Source organism: Peromyscus maniculatus, chromosome X (genome assembly GCF_049852395.1).
Source record: "Peromyscus maniculatus bairdii isolate BWxNUB_F1_BW_parent chromosome X, HU_Pman_BW_mat_3.1, whole genome shotgun sequence".
Taxonomy (NCBI): domain Eukaryota; kingdom Metazoa; phylum Chordata; class Mammalia; order Rodentia; family Cricetidae; genus Peromyscus; species Peromyscus maniculatus.
Window position 1 is genome coordinate 38001692 of NC_134875.1, and position 20964 is coordinate 38022655.

At 45.9% G+C, this 20964-nt stretch overlaps 2 protein-coding genes across 2 annotated transcripts; both read left to right on the forward strand.

Moving 5' to 3' along the window:
* Positions 1–5103: 5103 nt before the first annotated feature.
* LOC102926685 (uncharacterized) lies at positions 5104–10670 on the forward strand. The gene is made up of 3 exons (XM_042269082.2): positions 5104–5296; positions 5463–7967; positions 10444–10670. The coding sequence occupies exons 1-2, from the start codon at positions 5236–5238 to the stop codon at positions 7952–7954; spliced, it is 2553 nt and encodes an 850-aa protein (XP_042125016.2). The 5' UTR covers positions 5104–5235; the 3' UTR covers positions 7955–7967; positions 10444–10670.
* A 3743-nt stretch (positions 10671–14413) lies between these two features.
* LOC121820829 (uncharacterized) lies at positions 14414–20105 on the forward strand. The gene is made up of 4 exons (XM_042269083.2): positions 14414–14517; positions 14691–15099; positions 16544–16589; positions 19889–20105. The coding sequence occupies exons 1-4, from the start codon at positions 14451–14453 to the stop codon at positions 19937–19939; spliced, it is 573 nt and encodes a 190-aa protein (XP_042125017.2). The 5' UTR covers positions 14414–14450; the 3' UTR covers positions 19940–20105.
* Positions 20106–20964: the final 859 nt, after the last annotated feature.

The window sequence follows — 20964 nt, forward strand, 5'->3', positions numbered from 1 at the left end:
TTTAACGTTAAGTGAACATATAAAGAGAAAATTGAAGTCCTTAAATACTATATATTTTCCTTTGTATGTTGACATGGAGTTACATTTTTCCCTGTGTTGTGAAAAATAAATTTGCCTTGAAAATATATACTATTACAGGATCTTTCATTGTATACAGCACCTAGATTACTCTATTAATCTTTGTGTTCATATATATATATATATATATATATATATATATATGAATATATATGAGATTTTTATTGGCTCAAGTATATGAAATAAGTAATTGTGAAATTTAAAATAAAATTGCAATACTTTTGTTAGAAAGGAAATCAAGTGGGATTAGCCATACACCGTGTCTATCAGAGGTCCAAGCCATACTTCTTACACAATTTAGAGAAGTATTTTTATTAACTATGATATAAATTTTTATTATCTTTTGAAATATTTTTAAAAAGAAGGAATCCCATCTCATTTTTAAAGTGTAAAGGATTTTTTTAAGAGGTGAAAGCAGAAAGCCAGAGAAATAGCTCAGGGGTTAAGACCCCTGGTTGATCTTCCAGGTGACTCTGGTTTGATTCCCAGCCAGTTGAGGGCAGTGCCTGTTCTCCAACTGCCTTGGCCTCAGGGCTATTTCACTCACCCACCAGGGATGACAAGGGGTGAGAGCAGGTCATCTCTGTCTTGCCCACTCCACCACATGGCAGATGAGGGGTGGGGCCTAATCTCCTCCTGCATTCACATGGCCTGATCACTTACACCCCATCATGGGGGTCAGCTCTACTGTGCTGCCTGGGAGGGCCCACTCTCCTGAGTGCTGCAGTCTGTGAGGGGCAGGATCAGGTCTTCCACTCTTGTAAAGCTGGGACCTGCTTTTCTTGCCTGAAGTAGGTACAGGAGGGCTGTGGGCAAGGGACGAGTGTTGAGGGGAAAGGGGGCATCTCTCCCTTGCTCATGCTACCATGTGACAGACCATGGGGCTAGCTCTCCCACTCTCACTCTTCAGGGCCGGCTCATCCCACCTCCACTAGCAGGGAAAACTCTACTGTGCTGCCCAGGCAAAGTGTAGGGCCCTCTCTTCTGAGTGCTGCAGTTGGTGGGGGGCAGGGCCAGTTCTCCCTAGTGCTGCAGACAGTGAGGGGCAGGACCAACTCTGTGCAGGCCTATCCTCACTGTTTTCAGGGGTAACAGGAACCAGGGACATCATCACAGACTACAGCTGCAGCAGGGTCACAGACCCAGACATGGCCCCTGGCAACAGCCCAGGCTCCAATGAAACCCTCGCCCTTGGTGGAGGCACAGGCTACTCAGATCTGCATGGCCCCGACAGAGGGTCAACCCTTGGACACTAATATGGCCCTAAGTGGTGGCCCAGACCCCTGACATCTGAGTGGCCTTTAGTGGCAATATGGGCCACGGATATCAATACCTACCCTAGCTGTGGTTGGACCATGGACCCAGACACAGTCCTTCGCAGAAGCTTATGCCTGATGTCACCATGGCCCTAGTTGGCAATGCAGGTCCCTCTGATCAGCATGGAGCCATTGGTAGCATGGCCCTTGAATACCCACACGGGCTGAGGTGTAAGCCCAGATCCTGGGCATTCACACAGGAGTCACAGACATCAGTGCAGACCCTGGCTGTGGCAGAGCCACTAACCCAGACATGGCCTCTCCTGCAGCTTGGCCTGTATGATGCCCTGACCCTGGGTGGCAGCACATGTCACTCAGGTCTGTATGGGCCTGGCAGCAGCACAGACCTCAGGCACCATGGAGGCCACCGGTGGAAGCCCAGACCCTGGGCATCAGTGTGCTGTTTGGTGACAAACATGGGCCATGGACATCTGCACAGACTCAGATATGGATAGCTTGCCTGGATGGTGAAATTGAGGGAAAGCTGGCAGGCTGAACCAACCCAGCTACCACCCAGACCCAGAACCAGGATAACAAGGTAGTCCACCGCCACATCTACCTCATCTATGAACTGCTGGAGCATGTGAGGGGGCCTGTCCTGCAGACCCAAAGCTGCAGGATCTCCATGACACAAGACAACATCAGGATATCCAAGAGGAGCTCCAGTGAGGGCCCAGCATCGAGAGTGCAGCAGAAGCCAAGGGACTCAACCAGACCAATGACTACTTGCAATAAACACTTGCAAGTAAAGATGGATGGACTAAAGGGTATACTGTGATACACTGTAGCTTCCACATGGAGATTTGGGGAGCTGGGGTTGTTGTTTGATTTTTTGTGTGTGTTTTTGGTTTGGGTGTTTTAGTTTTAGTTTTAAATTTTGTTTTGGGGGGCATGTTGCAAGGGCACAGGGCAGAATCAAGGACACAGGGAGATGAGTGAGATTAGGATGCATGATGTGAAATTCACAAAGAATCAAGAAAAACGTTAAAAAATAAAACACAATAGTAATAAAAAACTAGAGATGACATTAAAAATTCAAGAAACACTTGGTGTGTTACAGTATTGTATCTACTGTTTTAGCTCTTTGTGGCATTCATGAGACTGCCTGGGACCTTCCAGGATCACACATGGTACAGAGGGACACTGAATAGAAGCTGGATTTCCATACATCCAAAGGTCTTAGCCCCCCGTGCTTTCTATAGATATAGAAGTGGCCATGTTCTCCTCCATAGGGCTGGAATTCCTCAGGAGGTTACTGATCGGAAAGGCTCCCCAAGCCCTCTGAACTACTGCTATGTTCTGACCCCTCACATGGAACAGGAGACATGCAAGAGGGGCACCAGCAGCTCAGGGGAGCAGAGGGGGAGCTGGAGTGGAGTTCTCCCCTAAGGACCTAAAACACAAGGCAATTAGAGATGGGATGCAAACACCTGGATCCCAAGGAGGCTTTTAGGACAAAACTGTACATTCACACAGGTTTTTTTAAACAAACATGAGTAAATTTTAAAAACCAAATTCGGGCCCATTGCTCACTGCTCCACAGGAAAATGAGGAGTGAGAGATGAAACTGATAAGATGAAATATGAAATGGAGATATATAGATATAGATATATGTATATATTTCGTTCCTTCCTTTCTTTCTTTTATATATTTATTTTTTGAGACAAAATGCCCCAGGCAGAGCTAAAACTCACTCTCAAACCAAGAATTACTTTGAAGTTATGATCTTCCTGTGTCACAATTATTTCAGACTGGGACACCCTGCCACTTTATAGAATTTTGGGGGCTCTAATCCAGGTTTTTATGGGTGCTACACAAAGACTTGGTACAATGAGCTACGACCTCATCCCAGAAATGAGTGTCTTTATAATCGCAGCCAGAAACAGAAAAAAATAATTCTAAGGGCCCTGGACACTTCACCAACAGCAGATTCAGATTATATACAGCAAAGATAAAGAACAGGAAACATGCAAATACAGACAGTGGTGAGGTGGTTATTAGAACTGTGAAGTAGGTCTTTTCTGGGAGAAGAAATCCAGCACCAGGACTGCAGAATATTTCCACCCCAAAACAGGAACTTCCTGGACACATGCTAGTACTCCAGGGCCCCTTTTATTCTAAGAGTGACCAGAACATGTTGGGAATAGTTGGCTGCCTTGGAACCAGTCTGACCACATGCCAGCGAAGGGGCTGTTTGACTGACAGTTCTGGGATGGAGACCAGGGTGTAAAGGCCTGCTCTTGACACTTTGACCATTCAGAGAAGACACTAGAAGTGGGGGGGGGAGTGTGTACAAGAGAAAGGTGAGGAACCTGAGCACAGGTATGACAATTCTCACAGCTTTTGCCAGCACTCATGAAGGCTGAACAGTACTACTAATCTCCTCCCCAGTAGCCCTGGTGAAGATGAGCCCTCTGATCTGCCTGCTGAAGGACCAGCAGGCCCTGCAACCCTGACCAAGCTCCTGGAAAGGCAGAGCATGGAAGCATGACAGGCTCTAACTTCACTTTGTGTGAAATCCTAAAAAAGAACCTCCCAGATAAACACATTTGCTTAATAACCCTTCTCTGGCTTAGTGGAGCAGGAGATCCCAGCTGGATCAAGAACGGAGAGGGAGAACAAGGAAAGAGAGACCATGATAAATGAAGACCCCATGGAAATAGGAAAAAGCAAAGTGCTAGAGAGGTCCCCAGAAATCCACAAAGATACTTCCACAATAGACTACTGGCAATGGTCGAGAGAAAGCTCGAACTGACGTACTCTGGTGATCGGATGGCCAAACACCCTAACTGTCGTGGTAGAACTCTCATCCAATGTCTGATAGTAGCGGGTGCCATGCCCCAGGTGGAGCTCCAGGAGTCCAGTCGGCAAGAAAGAGGAGGGATTGTATGAGAGAGAATTGTTGAGACCAAGATTGGAAAAAGCACAGGGATAAATGGTCAAACTAGTGGAAACACATGAACTATGAACCAATAGCTGAGGAGCCCCCAACTGGATCAGGCCCTCTGGATAAGTGAGACAGTTGTTTAGCTTGAACTGATTGGGAGGGTCCCAGGCAGTGGGACCGGGACCTGTCCTTAGTGCATGAGCTGGCCTTCTGGAACCTAGGGCCTATGCAGGGACACTTTGCTCAGCCTGGGTGAAGGGAGGAGGGGACTGGACCTGCCTCGACTGAATCTAGCAAACTGAGCTGAATGCCCAGGAGAGTCCTTGCCTTGGAGAAGGTGGGAATTGGGGGTGGGCTGGGGAGAGGGCTGGGGGGGCGGGAGGAGTGAGGACAGGGGAATCCGTGGCTGATATGTAAAATTAAATTAAATTATAAAATAAAAAATAAATAACCCTTCTAAAATAGATAAGCCAATTACCAGGGACCCAATGTGGAGTACTAGACCAAGAGATATGGTCACATTTCCACAAGGCCTCAAGAACTATTGCTTTTTTTTTTCTTACTCGCTGCAAATCGGTTCCCGTTGTTGACCCCCATCCGTTCCCTAGGAAGAAAATTCACCAAGGCCAGGTGACTCAGACACAACTTGGAAGGCCCCTTCTACAGCCTGCTTGGCTAGGAGCCATGTCTTCCCAGCAACCGGCCTGCTCATTGCAGCTCCAAAGTGTCGCCAGTTCGCTTCTCGGGGGCTCAGCCCATAGCACCTGGAGTCAACCGGAAGCAAGGGTAGCACGCCCATGACTGGATACATGTTAACACGCTGTACCAGGGTGGCGGACCGGAAGACAGCCCTGGTTGGTTGAGATGCTCTGCTCCCGGAACTGTACGGGGCTCCGCCTCAGAGCCTGAAGAAACTCGAGGGAAACCGTGAGCGATTTCGATCGCTTTCACGTCATGGAGCTTCAAAACACCGACTCCTTGCCTCACGAGGAACCTGAGGAGGAAAAACGGAACGGTCAGTGCCTTCTGGGAGTGGTGGGTTGGTGACGTCCGTGAGGGCACTGGTATCCCTCAGAGGTGGACGGACGGACGGGCACTGCCGGCTTCGCCTTCCCTGGCGCCATAGCGACTTCGCACCACCCTGGGCCCCGTCACCCAATCTTTCTGTTTCCCACTTTCAGATGCGAGGGCACCCATGGTCTTGCCGGCTGGAGAGGGGAGAAATGAGGAAGCGAGTGGACAAGGCCAGCCTGGGCGGGAAGCCGCAGCAGCGGAAGGGGAAGGAGCAGGAGAATTAAGTGGAGAAGGCCCCTCGGCTGCTGATGCTGCAGGCCTCGAGGATGGCGGGAACCAAGAGGGCGCCAGTGGCGGCGCCCGGGAGAATGAGCAGCGACCTCAGGAGCCGGTTCACGAGGGCATGGGGGGCACCGAGGGTGTGCAGTCTGTGCCAGCACTGGTGACCCATGCCCAGCCTGTGCCACGTACAGTATGTCGTGTACAGCCTGTATCAGTTACAGCTCCCCGGGTACAGCCTATGCCACCTATGTTGCCCTGTGTACAGCCTGTGCTAATTAATGTGCATAGTGTACAACCTGTGTCAGTTAGGGCGCCCCATGTACACCCTGTGTCAGGCACCTTTCCCTGTGCACAGCCTATGCCAGTTATGGTGCCCAATATGCAGCCTGTGCCAATCACTGTGCCCAGGAGACGGTCTGTGCCCATTAATGTGCCCCGTGTCCAGCATATGCCAATCACTGTGCCCAGGAGACGGTCTGTGCCCATTAATGTGCCCCGTGTCCAGCATATGCCAATCACTGGACCCAGGAGAGGGTCTGTGCCCATTAATGTGCCCCATGTACAGCCTGTGTCAGGCACCTTTCCCAGTGCACAGCCTATGCCAGTTATGGTGCCCAATATGCAGCCTGTGATAGTTACAGTGCCCAATGTACAGCTTATGTCAGGGCTTCTGCCCGGATTAGAGCATGTGCCACATATGGTGCCCCATGTACAGTCTATGTTAGTAATGGTGCCTGTATGGCCTATGTCAGTAACACTGCCTGGTATGCAGCCTATGCCAATCGCTGTGCCCAGGAGACAGCCTGTGCCTGTTAATGTACCCCATGTACAGCCTGTGCCTGTTAATGTACCCCGTGTACAGCCTGTGCCTGTTAATGTACCCCATGTACAGCCTGTGTCTGTTACTGTGCCCCAGGTACAGCCTGTGCCTGTTACTCTGCCCCAGGTACAGCCTGTGCCTGTTAATGTACCCCATGTACAGCATATGCCAATCACTATGCCCAATGTACAGCCTATGCCAATCACTATGCCCAGGAGACGGCCTGTGCCCATTAATGTGCCTATGCCAATCACTGGGCCCAGGAGAGGGCCTATGCCCATTAATGTGCCCCGTGTCCAGCCTATGCCAATCACTGGGCCCAGGAGACGGTCTGCGCCTGTTAATGTGCCCTGTGTACATCCTGTGCCAATCACTGTGCCCAGGAGACGGCCTGTGCCCATTAATGTGCCCTGTGTTCAGCATATGCCAATCACTGGGCCCAGGAGACGGTCTGTGCCTGTTAATGTGCTCCATGTACAGCCTATGCCAATCACTGGGCCCCATGTCCAGCCTATGCCAATCACCGTGCCCAGGAGACAGCCTATGCCTGTTAATGTGCCCCACGTACAGCCTGTGCCAATCACTGTGCCCAGGAGACAGCCTGTGCCTGTTAATGTACCCCATGTACAGCCTATGCCAATCACTATGTCCAGGAGACAGCCTGTGCCTGTTAATGTGCCCCACGTACAGCCTATGCCAATCACTATGCCCAGGAGACGGTCTATGCCCATTAATGTGCCCTATGTCCAGCCTATGCCAATCACTGTGCCCAGGAGACGGTCTGTGCCTGTTAATGTACCCCATGTCCAGCCTATGCCAATCAATGTGCCCAGGAGAGGGCCTGTGCCTGTTAATGTGCCCCATGTACAGCCTGTGCCAATCACTGTGCCCCATGTACAGCCTATGCCAATCACTGTGCCCCATGTCCAGCCTATGCCTGTTAATGTGCCCCATGTACAGCCTGTGCCAATCACTATGCCCAGGAGACAGCCTATGCCTGTTAATGTGCCCCGTGTCCAGCATATGCCAATCAATGTGCCCAGGAGAGGGCCTGTGCCTGTTAATGTGCCCCATGTACAGCCTGTGCCAATCACTGTGCCCCATGTACAGCCTATACCAGTTAAGGTAACTAGCACACCACATATGCCAGTTCCTATTGCACAGCCTATGCCAGTCAGAGTGGACTGTGTACAGCCCACACCAATTATAGTACCCAGTGTTCAGTCTATGCCAGGGATGGTGCCCAATGTGCAACATGTGCCATTTATGGTACCTTGTGTCCAGCCAATGCCAGCTACAATGACCCATGTTTCACCTGTGCCGCCTGTGCCCTGTGTGCCGCCTGTGCCAGCAACAGTGCCCCGTGTGCAGCGTATGCCAGCAACGATGCGCCGTGTGCGGCCTGTGTCGGTTAGGATGCCACGTGTACAGACTATGCCAGATACGGCGCCCAATGTACAGCCTCTGCCAGCGCTGCTGTCCCGCCGCCGTCTCCGTGACAGGTTTATGAGGATGCACCTGCAGGAGCCAGAACGGTTTTTCCAGAGAAATGACTAAATGCTGAAGAAGGGTAAGCACCTTGTGTGGCTTCAAGTCCTTTCATAGGGAACAAGCTGGTACAGAGAGGCCTCTGGATCCTGGTAGCTGTCCTTCCTGTCTTCATTCACTGAAATGTTCAGATCACATTTTGAAGTTTTATTTTGTCTTGGAATGAGTGTGTGTGGGGAAGAGAAGAGCTGTGTCTCACATTGGTAGTTCAGAGGACAGCTGGAAGGACTTGGTTCTCTCCTTGCAGGATGTGGGTCCTGGGCTCAAAATCATCTCCTCAGGTTGGCAGGCAGGCATGTTCATCTGCTGGCCATTTTGTCTGCCTCCATTTTGCCCTCCAGAACTAAAGCCACCCACACATTCCAGCCTGCAAGACCCCTGCCTTGCTGTCCCAGGGTTCCACACAGGAGTGGAGCTCCTCTCATGTACTATTTAGGTGAAACAAGTAGAAATGTTTGTCCAGTGCCTGTTGATCTAAGTAAGGTCCTGTTACACCAGGCCTAGGAAGCCTGAATTATGGTTGGAGTAATACAGGGTACCACTCTGCCTTTGTTTAAAATGTTGATACATTTGTACATCGTGTATATTTTGCCTTTGTGTTTACTATTAACACATGGGCACAGTTCTCTTAATCACTGTTCTTGGCATTTTCTGAAAATTTCTGTGCCCTACCCAAAGAAAGATGTCCCTGCCTCTGTCTATGCTCTCCCACATATCAATAAGAAACTTTCTCCATCATACCTATGCTCTCCCATACATCTATAAGAAACCTTCTGCATCATACTTTCGACCAATCATGTCGCTTTCCTCCTTATTTCTTTTTTCATTCTTCTGTTGCTGAAACCCAGGATGGGACATGTTCCTTTCCTCCTTATTTCTATTTTCATTCTTCTGGTGATGAAACCCTGAACCAGTCATGTTCCTTTCCTTTTTTATTTATTTATTTTTTCAGTTATCTGGTGCTGAAACCCGGGAATGGCATAAATGGGCTCCCTTCTGGGGAACTCGGCCATTCCTAGACTAGCAGCTAACCTGACTCTCCTAAGGTATGTGGGGATCATTTGTTTCTGCCGGCTTCTGCCACCCACAACACTTGATTCCAAACTCTTGAGTCTTATTCCTCAGCTGCTGCCTCCCTCTATCTGCTTTCTACCTACTGCTCCCATCTCTCTGCTCTTCGGCCTGCTAAGCCCTCCATGTGGGCACCTCCACACTCTAGACATGTTCCTCTGACCCTCAGCCTGCTGCTCCTCTGGCCTGCTACACCCACATGGACATCTCCCTTTTCTCCTGCTCTCTCCTCTGTCCTTATCTACTGAATAAGTGTCACCTCAAGCTGCCTGCTTTGTTTACTGTTACCACAAAAGCCACACCTGTGTGCCAGGAAGTTCCTCTCACCCCCACTCTGCTCCAATCACAAGGACAAGGGACCCCTTTCCTCTGTGATTTGGAACAGTTTTCTCTCTGACAAGTTTCCCATTCCACTTGGGATGCCCTGGATGGAAATTCTTGTCACTAAGACATATTATCTACCTCAGCTACTCACATTTCCTCGCCCTGGCCTGCTACAGCCATCTGGGTCTCTCTACTCCTGGCTCCCTTTGACCCTGTATCCCCCCTCCCTCCTCCTCTCCTTACATGGCTGTCTGGTCTCATCCACTCTGGACTCTCCCAGATGTCCCTGCCTCTGGCTGTGCTCTCCCATAAATCTATTACAGACTCTTTCCTCCACCATACCTTGGTGAAAGTCATGTTCCTGCTTTTTTATTATGTCTTTTTTACTTTCAGTATTAATAATATATACGTATATACATATATATGTATATGTACACATACATTCAAGTCCTTTAATCTGGTATCCTTCGGGTAGGGCTTCTCTGTGGAGTAGTCCTGGGGTTATGACATATAAAGGATTCAAATTAGTGTACCTAGGGGTTCCATGATGCTAAAGTGTTTGAAATACTGAAAAGTAAGCATGGATTCTATCCTTACAGGACAATTTGGGTGTGTGGATAGTGGACAGGCAGAACCCGGCACTGATAATGCTGATGTAAACTTGGTTAAAGAGAGTGTGATAAGAATGGGAAAGCGTAGAGTCCAAATGCCCGGTCCCTCTGTTGTTTTGAAGCATCTGGTGAGTCCACACATATAAGGACACCCAGCTTTGTAATTATCCGAAGCACGCTGGTGCATCTGCCTGAAAATCCTGCTGACTTCTCCAAGAGTGAATTACTGTAGGGAGGGGGCAGGGCATGCAATGTTTGGACATTTGTCCAGGGACTGTTCTGCAGTACTGGGGTGGAAACCAGTTCCTCCCACATTCTAGGCAAGCAGTGGACTCTGTCCCAGCCCCTCAGCCTCACACAGCATTAGAGCAGGGAGACAGCAGGTTCTTCTGTGCAATCTAAATTATAGAGAGCAGCTAATGTCACAGGATGTCTTTTCTGATTATATCCTGATTACCCTACTGAACAAATCCCTCTTCCCTCTCATTGCAGAAATGGTTCAGGAAGAGGAGAGAACAGATCTGGTGAGGGAAGAATCTGCCAGGACTTAGCAGTGCTCCTCCTGGGACACGCTCCACCTCAATCTAAAGATTGTGCAGGAGCCCCACTGTGCCTGCCTTGACCAGGATCCACTTGTAGATACATTTTTGTCGTTCGCCCACATGTTGATACATCTTTCTTCCCTAAAGTCCTGTATTTGAAATAAATAGTCTTTCTTCATGTGTCTTCTGCATTAGTATGGTATGTATGACAGTTATCAAGGAAATGCCATTTAAAGAAAATGACAAGGTCTCCTTCTGTGGGGGGGACATCACTGAGTGAGCATCAGTAGCCTTTTGTGTCATGGGAGTTTGTCAAGTGGTGTTTACGTTGGCCCATAAATTCACCTGTCCTCCATCATAGTGTTTTCATCCTCACCCTGACCATGTTGCACAACAGATGTCATTGAAAATCTCTAGGGATACAGTGTTTATCCAGACAGAGCTGGTTCTGGCCATACCTGGGATTTCATACCCACCGTTGTCTCGGAGAAACTTTCCAAGAGGGTACTCGCAGGATTCTCAGGAAACAACAAAGTGCATTCATTTAGGCAGCTCCCAGAATTGCTTACTGTCCTCCACTTCTGTGGAGACTACAGGGCATTAGCAGCCACTCTGCCAGAGGTCCTGCTGCTTCAAAGGGAACAGAAGAATTGACTCACCCAGACCAGTAGGAGGCTTCTTTCTTTTGGCTTCTACTGCTAGGAGAGGAGCTGACTGACACTTTAAAAAGTGTATTTCTAAATTACACAGTTCTTGAGTTTCAGAAACAATAATTTCTGAACTGCACAGTCCTTATCTTTAGCTGCTTCTAGAGGGGAAATACTAAAGGTTTGGGATGCTGCAAATAGAACAGGTGGGAATGTATTGGTCTGGTTCCCTAGACTTGGCGCAGCACAAGGGAAGCATTTCTTCCAGCTTCTTCTCAGTACCCACAGCAGGATCCCTATAGGGTTTTCTGCAGCAACATCTGGGAGTGGCAGGACCAAGCAGGCTGAGCCTGGACTCTGCAGCCTGTATAACCAGTTCCCTCCTCTCCCTTAACTCTCTGAGGCCATGTAATTTCTTAAACAGTTCCTGATTAAATTTAGGAACCACTTAAAATTTCAAGGAGCACCCAGTGTGCTACATTATTGTGTCCATTCTTCTGGCTCTGGGTGGCAACCACGCAACTGTCTTGTCATTTTCTAGGGTTTCCAATGGTGCAGAGGGACACTGAATGGAAGCTGGAAGTCTTTTTCCTAATGCTGCCATGAGAACCAGTCTCTAGCAGCTCAGGGATTGTAGGAGATCCATGGAGTTGGCAAATTAATCATTCAACTTGACTTTTCTATCTGAAGGAGTAAAATTAATTCCCTAGGATTGGCAAGGGGGATAAACTTAACTCTCTGGGGCTGGCAAAAAAGAGAGACACACACACATACATACAAGTAGACACACACACACACACACACACACACACACACAGTTAGGATCTTTCTATCATCTTTTGACTCTGTTCTCTCTTCTCTTTATTTTTCCTTTATAGCTTTTATACCCCAACAAAATCTTTCAGGCAATATAAAATCACAAAGTGGCTACATTCTATTTTTTCAAGTGAATGATTATAATGAATAAAGGTAAAAAACATACTTCTCATTTCCCTTACATAATTGAACATCCTACATACTATAGATGTAAAACAAATTATCCCAAGAACCCACATACATTCATGTCCAAGCAACTTGTTATACATTAACAGTGTAAGCAAGCAAGCAAGTTATTTTTCTCAGCCAGGTCTTTTTCTGGCAGGCTGCATTTTGTGGTTACAAAGAAAGGATCAACCATTTTATTACTTATCTCAAAAGGTAATCTTATAAGGAATCTTAAAAGAAGACCAAGCCTAAATTTTATATATGAAAAACAATCAGTCAGCTTGATTTTAAATTCTTAGAGTGCAAACCTAGTCATCAACAGTTTTTTTTATATATATCAGGAAGCTGAGGACAGAAATGGGTACAAGGAATTAATCATCATCTTTCATCACCAACCCATCCTAGCAAGAAAAGCACACAAGCCAGCAGTAGCCAGGCTACTATTGTTCCTGCCCCCTGACCTCAACAAATCCTTCACTCAGCTATTAAAAGTATGCCTGCCGGGCGGTGGTGGCGCACGCCTTTAATCCCAGCACTTGGGAGGCAGAGGCAGGCAGATCTCTGTGAGTTCGAGGCCAGCCTGGGCTACCAAGTGAGTTCCAGGAAAGGCGCAAAGCTACACAGAGAAACCCTATCTCGAAAAACCAAAAAAAAAAAAAAAGTTAATAAAGGCAATACTAATTGGGTTCAGTAGGTTATTTATATACATATATGTACATATATGGAACAATAATAATATGCCTTCATAACTTTAAATTGTTTTCCAAGATTTTCTTTCAAAATCATCTTAAGTCATGTTTAAAGCTTTGTTTTAGCTATGGTGCACACTGAAACCTCTGAACATACCTCCCAACATTAAGATAAAAAGAACTTGAGCTATCTGGGCTTCTGGGACTCAATTGTTTTCATTAATCATTAACCGAAGGCAGGGTCTATATGGCTCCACAAGAGAAACTAGCTGTGTGACATTTCCTTGTTCTAATTCCCTATCCTCTGCAGCCCCTGCTTTATCAGGGGTGGAGGCAACACCACATCTTGCTTTTACCTATATTAATTTTCCCACTAAGCTAAGCTCTATCATAATCCCTTACTGTATTTATTAAAGATCCTCAATCATCAAAATCCTATTTAAATTGACACCATTTTTGTATAAAATCATTGCTTCAGTTAAACAGTACAGCTTAGGTGGTTATACAGCAAAGACAAAGAACAGGAAACATACATGTGCAGCTTTAGTGGTGAAATGGTTACCAGAACTGTGAGGTAAATCTTTTCTTGGAGAAGAAATCCAGCACCAGGACTGCAGAATATTTCCACCCCAAAACAGGAACTTCCTGGACACATGCTAGTACTCCAGGGCCCCTTTTATTCTAAGAGTGACCAGAACATGTTGGGAATAGTTGGCTGCCTTGGAACCAGTCTGACCACATGCCAGCGAAGGGGCTGCTTGACTGACAGTTCTGGGATGGAGACCAGGGTGTAAAGGCCTGCTCTTGACACTTTGACCATTCAGAGAAGACACTAGAAGTGTGTGTGGGGGGGGGGGGTAACAAGAGAAAGGTGAGGAACCTGAGCACAGGTATGACAATTCTCACAGCTTTTGCCAGCACTCATGAAGGCTGAACAGTACTACTAAACTCCTCCCCAGTATCCCTGGTGAAGATGAGCCCTCTGATCTGCCTGCTGAAGGACCAGCAGACCTTTCCACCTGCCCAAGCTCCTGGAAAGGCAGAGCATGGAAGCATGACAGCCTCTAACTTCACTTTCTGTGAAAGCCTAAAGAAGAACCTCCCAGATAAACACATTAGCTTAATAACCATTCTCTGCCAAGTACCAGGGACCTAATGTGGAGTTCTAGACCAAGAGATGTGGTCCACACATTTCTATAAGGCCTCCACAGCTACTGGGGGATCTTTTCTTACTCCCAGCAAATCAGTTCCTGTAGTTGACCATCACCGGTTTCCTAGGAAGATAATTCACCAAGGCAAAAAGATGCATAAAGTTACAACTCGGAAGGGCCCTTCTATACTCCACTTGCCCACGTGCCATTCCTTCCCTGTAAACATATCCAGCTCACTGAAGCTCCAAACTGCCCTCAATTTTGCACCTCAGAGGCTCAGTCCATAGAAACAGGAGGTTATCCAGAAGCCAGGACAGCACGCCCAGTATTGGATACATGCTAATATAAACCATGGGGCCCGGGTACCGGAAGCTAGGCCTTACTCGTTGAGAGGCCTTACTTCCGGAACGGTAGAGGGCTCCACCTCAGACTCTTCAGCGGCACTAAGGACGGCGAGCCGCAAGCGGCTTCGACAGTGTTCAGAACATGAAGCGTCAAAATGTCGATTACCTGCTTCACGTGGGACCTGACGAGGACGAGGAAAACTGGAGTGGTCAGTGCCTTCTGGGAGTGGTGGGTTGGTGACGTCCGTGAGGGCACTGGTGTCCCTCAGAGGTGGACGGACGGACGGGCACTGCCCACTGCCGGCTTCGCCTTCCCTGGCGCCATAGCGACTTCGCACCACCCTGGGCCCCGTCACCCAATCTTTCTGTTTCCCACTTCTAGATGCGAAGGCACCCATGGTCTTGCCGGCTGGAGAGGGGAGAAATGAGGAAGCGAGTGGACAAGGCCAGCCTGGGCGGGAAGCCGCAGCAGCGGAAGGGGAAGGAGCAGGAGAATTAAGTGGAGAAGGCCCCTCGGCTGCTGATGCTGCAGGCCTCGAGGATGGCGGGAACCAAGAGGGCGCCAGTGGCGGCGCCCGGGAGAATGAGCAGCGACCCCAGGATCTGGTTCACGAGGGCATGGGAGACAACGAGGGTGTGCCGCCCGTGCCAATGCAGTGGTCCTGTGTTCATCCCGTGAGAATGCTGGTTCCTGGATACCGCCCCCGTCACCACCACAGATTCACCCTGGTGCAGCTCCAAGAGCTAGAGAGCATTTTCCAGCGCACTCAATACATCAGCTCCGCAGAAGCGTGAGTACATTGCCTAGCTTGGTCTTCTGTTTCGTGGGGGAATGAAGTAGTACAGGAAGAACTTTCGGCACCTCCAGGTTCTCTTCTTGTCCTTTTTTATTACTATATTTTTAAATGTAATTCTTTATTTTCTTTTATTTAAGCCCTCATTTTGTGTGTGTGTATGTGTGTGTTGCGTTTGTGTGTGCATGTTCACAACATTGCGCATGTGGAGGACAGATGACAACTTCTGAGAGTTGTTTCTCTTCTTCCAACATTTTATGTCCCCAGTATTGAACTCAGGAATGCAGGCAAGCACCTTTACCTCTGAGCCGTCTTGCTACAGTGGTGAGTGCCACTGTGAGTGCCAGGCCAGCCTCAGCTACCGAGTGGGAGGCTATATTTAAAACATTACAAAAAAAAAAAAAACTAAAACAAACCAGGCTGAGTAGGGTGGTACAAGTCTGTAATCTCATTACTTGGGAATTGGAGATGGGTAGATCAGAAGTTCAAAGTTATCTCAGTTCTAAAATGAGTTCCAGGCCGGCCCTGACTCCATTAAGCCATTTGGGATTGAAGGTATATTCCACCATACTTCTTTTCTGACAGCGGCAAAGGCATATGTGTGTGTGGTGGGGGGTGACCTTCTCTTCTGGCTTTCTGATACAGGACCTCGCTCCGTAGCAAGACTGCCCTGGAACTTGCAGGAAGCCTCTTGCCTCGGCTTCCAATCATGCTTGGAATTCAGGTCTGTGTGGCTAGTGTTGTGAGATTTTATAACATTCATCTTCTGTCTGGTGTGATTATAATATTTCTTTACCTGGACTGGCAAAATGGCTCAGCAGGTAAAGGCATTTGCCACCAAGCGTGAGAATCTGAGTTCCATTCTGAGGACACACATGGAAGAAGAGGACTCCTGTACACTGTCCTCTGACATCCACACATGCACACACTAAGCAAACAAATGAAAAAATAAGTGTGGTATTTCATTTTTCTGATATGTATTGTTTGAATATTAAAACTTCTTGGATGCTTTAATTAATCTCCTTTATTTGAGCTTCCTTCTATCCTGACAAAATGCTTCCCACAGATTTTTCCCTGTCGACATTTCTTTTCTAGTTCTTGCCTTGTTTTGTGTTGGTTTTAGTTTTTGTTGTTGCTTTGTTTGAGTTAAGTTTCCTGGATGACTATACCTAGTGTTACGAGCACTTCTTTTGAGGTTTTTACTGTCTACAGTAGTGGTTTTCAAATTGCTTATTAGAGACATGCTTTGGTTTGCATAGCTATTAATGGTAGTTTGGTAATAAAATAATTTGTTCTGAAAGCCTCAAAATTATCAAAGTGAATATCAGAGAAGGTAGAGAATGAGACAAACATTTTGAAACAAATATAAAACGTCCTTCTCATATTTAATTCCACATATCCATAGTTTGAAATACTAAATGTCTTCCATTTTTACCCTCAGAGCACGTCTGGCAGCATGCATGGGTGTGTCTGAAGCCAGAGTGCAGGTCAGTAAGCACAGAAAAGCCATTTGATAGGACAGCCATTCTAGAACTTACTTTATCTGTAGGTCTTGTTGGTTCTCTGGGTCAAATTGTGTTGCTTTTTTTAATTTGCCATGTTTCAAAATGTCTTTTTAAAGATTTATCTCTAAAGTGTGTGTGCGTGCGCACGTGCCAGGAGAGGGCGTAAATTTCATGGAGCTGGAGTTACAGGTATTTATGAGCAGCCCAAATGGGTCCTAGGAGCTAAACTCAAATCCTCTTCAATACCAGCAATAATTAACCACTAAAGTATCATTCTAGACCACTCAAAATGGCTTTTGAGATTTGTGGTCCTGGTGGGTAGAAAATGGAATAAGAAAGCCCTACCAATCAGGAATGGCTCATTTCCAGAAGACACATAACATGAGGAACAAAGAATATGCTAAACTATTTTCACTACTTAAGTGTATATACACTACACATACATGTGTCTTGTGGCTAAATTATTAATGTATGCATTTTAGCTTAGAAAATATGTATACATAATGTATAAGATATTGTATTAATTATATACAGGTATGTAGGATATATATGCATATACTGTAAGACTATAAGACTTAATATTCTTTTTTTATTTTTTGGTTTTGGTGTTTGAGACAGGGTTTCTCTGTGTAGCCCTCGCTGTCCTGGAACTCACTCTGTAGACCAGGCTGGCATCGAACTCACAGAGATCCATCTGCCTCTGCCTCTCCCGAGTGCTGGGATTAAAGTTGTGTGCCACCACTCCCTGGCCCAGGCAAGGTTAGTATTCTGTAGAAAGCATTTCTCTGGTGAATCATAATGTGGTTGTGACATATGAATTATTCAAATCAGTATAGCTAGGGGTATCCATGACACTAATAATAAAAACTAATCATAAATTCTATCCTTACAGGGGGATTGGTAATAATTCACAGGATGAACTCATATAACTAATGCAAACTTAGCTTATGGGAATGGAGAAAGTATCTAGTCAGAATACCTAATCCTACTGGTTTTTTTAAATTTCTTTATTAGTTCTTTGAAAATTTCCTACATGTTTTGATCATATTCATTCTCCCCCAACTCTTCCCCCCATCCACCCAACTTTGTGTACCAACTTTTTTTTTTTTTTTTTTTTTTTTTTGGTTTTTCGAGACAGGGTTTCTCTGTGTAGCTTTGCGCCTTTCCTGGAGCTCACTTGGTAGCCCAGGCTCCAACTTTTTTTTTAAAGATTTATTTATTTATTATGTATACAGTGTTCTGTTTGTATATATGTCTGCATGCCAGAAGAGGGCACCAGATCTCATTACAGATGGTTGTGAGCCACCATGTGGTTGCTGGGAGTTGAACTCAGGACCTCTGGAAGTGCAGTCAGTGCTCTTAACCACTGAGCCATCTCTCCAGCCCGTGTACCAACTTTTTATAACCCATTCAGACTAATTTGTGCTGCCCAAATAGTTATATATATGTATATATATATATATATATATATATATATATATATATATATATATATCCTGATGTTCCAAGAAAACATTATTTCCTTGTGGTCATGCACAGCCTCTGGCTCTTACACTCTTTCTGCCCTCTCTCCCAAAATGATATCCAAGCCTTTGGGAAAAAGAGGTTCCATTTGGGGATGAGAATTCTTCAATCTCTTATTTTCTGTGCCTTAGCCAGTTGTAGGTCTCTGTGTTAATCACCATCTAACAAATATAGAAGTTTCTCTAATGAGGGCTGAGAAATTCACTAACATATTGATAGAACAATAAGCCATTAGGAGTCAGTTTAATAGTATTCCCATTTAGCAGTGGAATAGTAATATGTTCTCCCCTAGGACCTATGATCTGTCTAGCCACAAGTTCTTGGCTTTTTTTTTTTTTTTTTTGGTTTTTCGAGACAGGGTTTCTCTGTGTAGCTTTGTGCCTTTCCTGGAAATCACTTTGGAGACCAGGCTGGCCTCGAACTCACAGAGATCCGCCTGCCTCTGCCTGCTGAGTGCTGGGATTAAAGGCGTGCGCCACCACCGCCTGGCAGTTCTTGGCCTTAATAATGGTGACAGGTATGAGTTTTAAAGTGTGGTATAGCTGAAAGTTTTCCTGTGTCCTGCCTGGCCTGCAGTCAGGACAAATCTCTCTTACCCACTGGTCCCGCAGCTGCTCAGACCCAAATAAACACACACAGGCTAATATTATTTTTAAACTATGGCCATGCGAGGCTTCTTGTTATCTAGTTCTTATATCTTAAGTTAACCCATTTCTATAAATCTATACTTTGCCACGTGGCTCATGACTTACCCATACCTTTACATCTTGCTGCTTATGGTGGTGGCTAGTAGCGTCTCCCATGCTCTGCCTTTCTCCTTCCTCCTCTCTAGTTAAAATGTCCCACATAACCCTATTCTGCCTCACCAGTGGCCAAACAACTTTATTTATCAACCACTCAGAGCAACATATATACACAGCATACAGAATTACATCACCCATCATTTCCCCCTTTTCTTTGTATTCAAAAGGAAGGTTTTAGCTTTAACATAATAAAATTACATATAACAAAACAGTTATCAAGCAAGAATTATAGTTCTAATATCTAGTTTATTTGTATTTGGCAAAATTAAAGAAGATATGCTATCTATCCTATATTTGTGAGTCTAAGGTTTCGAATCTAATTCATCTTTTATCATAACCAAGGAAAATTGATGGGTGATGTCATTCTGTATGCTGTGAATATGTGTTGCTCTGATTGGTTGATAAATAAAGATGTTTGGCCAATGGTGAGGCAGAATAGGGTTAGGCAGGACATTCTAACTAGAAAGGAGGAAGGAGAAAGGCAGAGCAGGGGAGACACCAGCGAGCTGCCCAAGGAGCAACATGTAATGGGATGCAGGTAAAGCCATAGAACATGTGGTGATACATAGATTAATAGTTATGGGCTAATTTAAGACATAAGAGCTAGGTAGCAAAAAGCTTGAGCGATGGCCATGCAGCTATCATTAATATAAGCCTCTGCATGTTTACTTGGGGGAGATTTTGTCCCAGCTGCCAGCAGGCCAGGACACAGGAAAATTTTCAGCTACAGTGTGGAGTACAACCTAAATTTAGTTGGAAAATATTTGGTTACTACAACTAGAAAAGAACAAAGTCCGTGTGTCTTTATTAGTACATGATATTTTTATTAGTAGATGATATCTTTATTAGTAGATTTCTGTAGATTCATGCTGTTTGTTTTTATTTTTAAGTACTTCAGTTGTGGTCCTAAAAGTTTACTACACTGAACCTGTTCCTTTTTCTCACTCATTGTAGAGATGGTTTTTTAAGAGGAGAGAACAATACAGGAGATATAAGAGGCTATAAGCAATCAGAAGTTCTCCTCCTGCTTCCCAGAACATCTTTCTCTGGAGATTGTGGAGGAGCCTTAGAGAGCCACACTTGCTCAGGAGCCAGATTCACATGAGATTTGGCTGCCGCCAAAACCCTGTTACTACTTGCTGATTTCATTAGTCCTTATATTTGCAATAAAGAGGTGAATTTCCAACATGTGTGTTTTGTGTGTCTTCTGAGGTTGTTAAGATACATGTCTAAGTTATCAAGGAAGTGTCATTTAAACAGAGTGACAAGGTCTCTTTCCAGGAGGTAACACTTTAATTCACAGTCAGTAAGCTCTGTATATTACAGATACTTTCCAAGTTCCATAGTAGGGTCACACTGACACACATGTTCTTTTTTGTCACCTTTCATACTGTCCTCACCCCACTCTTAACCATAGAGGACCACATATCTACAAGAAAGACAAAGCAAGATCCTAGGAAGAAACAATGCTTTTTTCCAATAGAGATGATCCCTCTCACCCATACTCAGGATTTCATTCCAGCCCTGGACTCTGACTGAAACTTTGTAAGAGACCATCCACAGAGTTCATAGTGCACAGGCAATGAAATGGTAACTAGACTCCTCCCAATTATTTTCCCTATCCTCCCTTTCTATGTGAAACTTCTGTGGCCATAAGCAGCATGGGCCAACAGCTAATTCTGTCATAGGTCTTAGGTGTTGCTGCCAACAACATTCTGTTATTACACCCTTAGCCCCTCAGCCCTTGTGTTTACAATAAAGAGCTGAATTCTCAACATATGCTTCAAGTGCCTTCTAAGATGATTCAGGTATGTGTCTAAGTTACCAAAGAAATGTCATTTAAATAGAGAATTCAAATGTCACTGGTGTTCTTGGTGCTGACAGTTCAGAGGACCTCCACTTGCCTTACAAATATTTCCCCCTCCTCATTCTCCATCTGCTGCAGCTGCGGCTTCTCTAGACTCAGGTTGGATAAGCGTGGGCTTCTCTTCAGCTCCTGCTACAACTTCCATATGATGGGAGGCTTCACA

Bases quoted from the DNA above. Each gene is read 5' to 3' on its own strand.
- LOC121820829 (XM_042269083.2), top strand. From the start codon at position 14,451: ATGAAGCGTCAAAATGTCGATTACCTGCTTCACGTGGGACCTGACGAG. The intron at 14,518-14,690 runs GTCAGTGCCTTC...TCCCACTTCTAG, and splicing joins GGACGAGGAAAACTGGAGTG to ATGCGAAGGCACCCATGGTC. The intron at 16,590-19,888 runs GTCAGTAAGCAC...CACTCATTGTAG, and splicing joins TGTCTGAAGCCAGAGTGCAG to AGATGGTTTTTTAAGAGGAG.
- LOC102926685 (XM_042269082.2), top strand. From the start codon at position 5,236: ATGGAGCTTCAAAACACCGACTCCTTGCCTCACGAGGAACCTGAGGAG. The intron at 5,297-5,462 runs GTCAGTGCCTTC...TCCCACTTTCAG, and splicing joins TGAGGAGGAAAAACGGAACG to ATGCGAGGGCACCCATGGTC.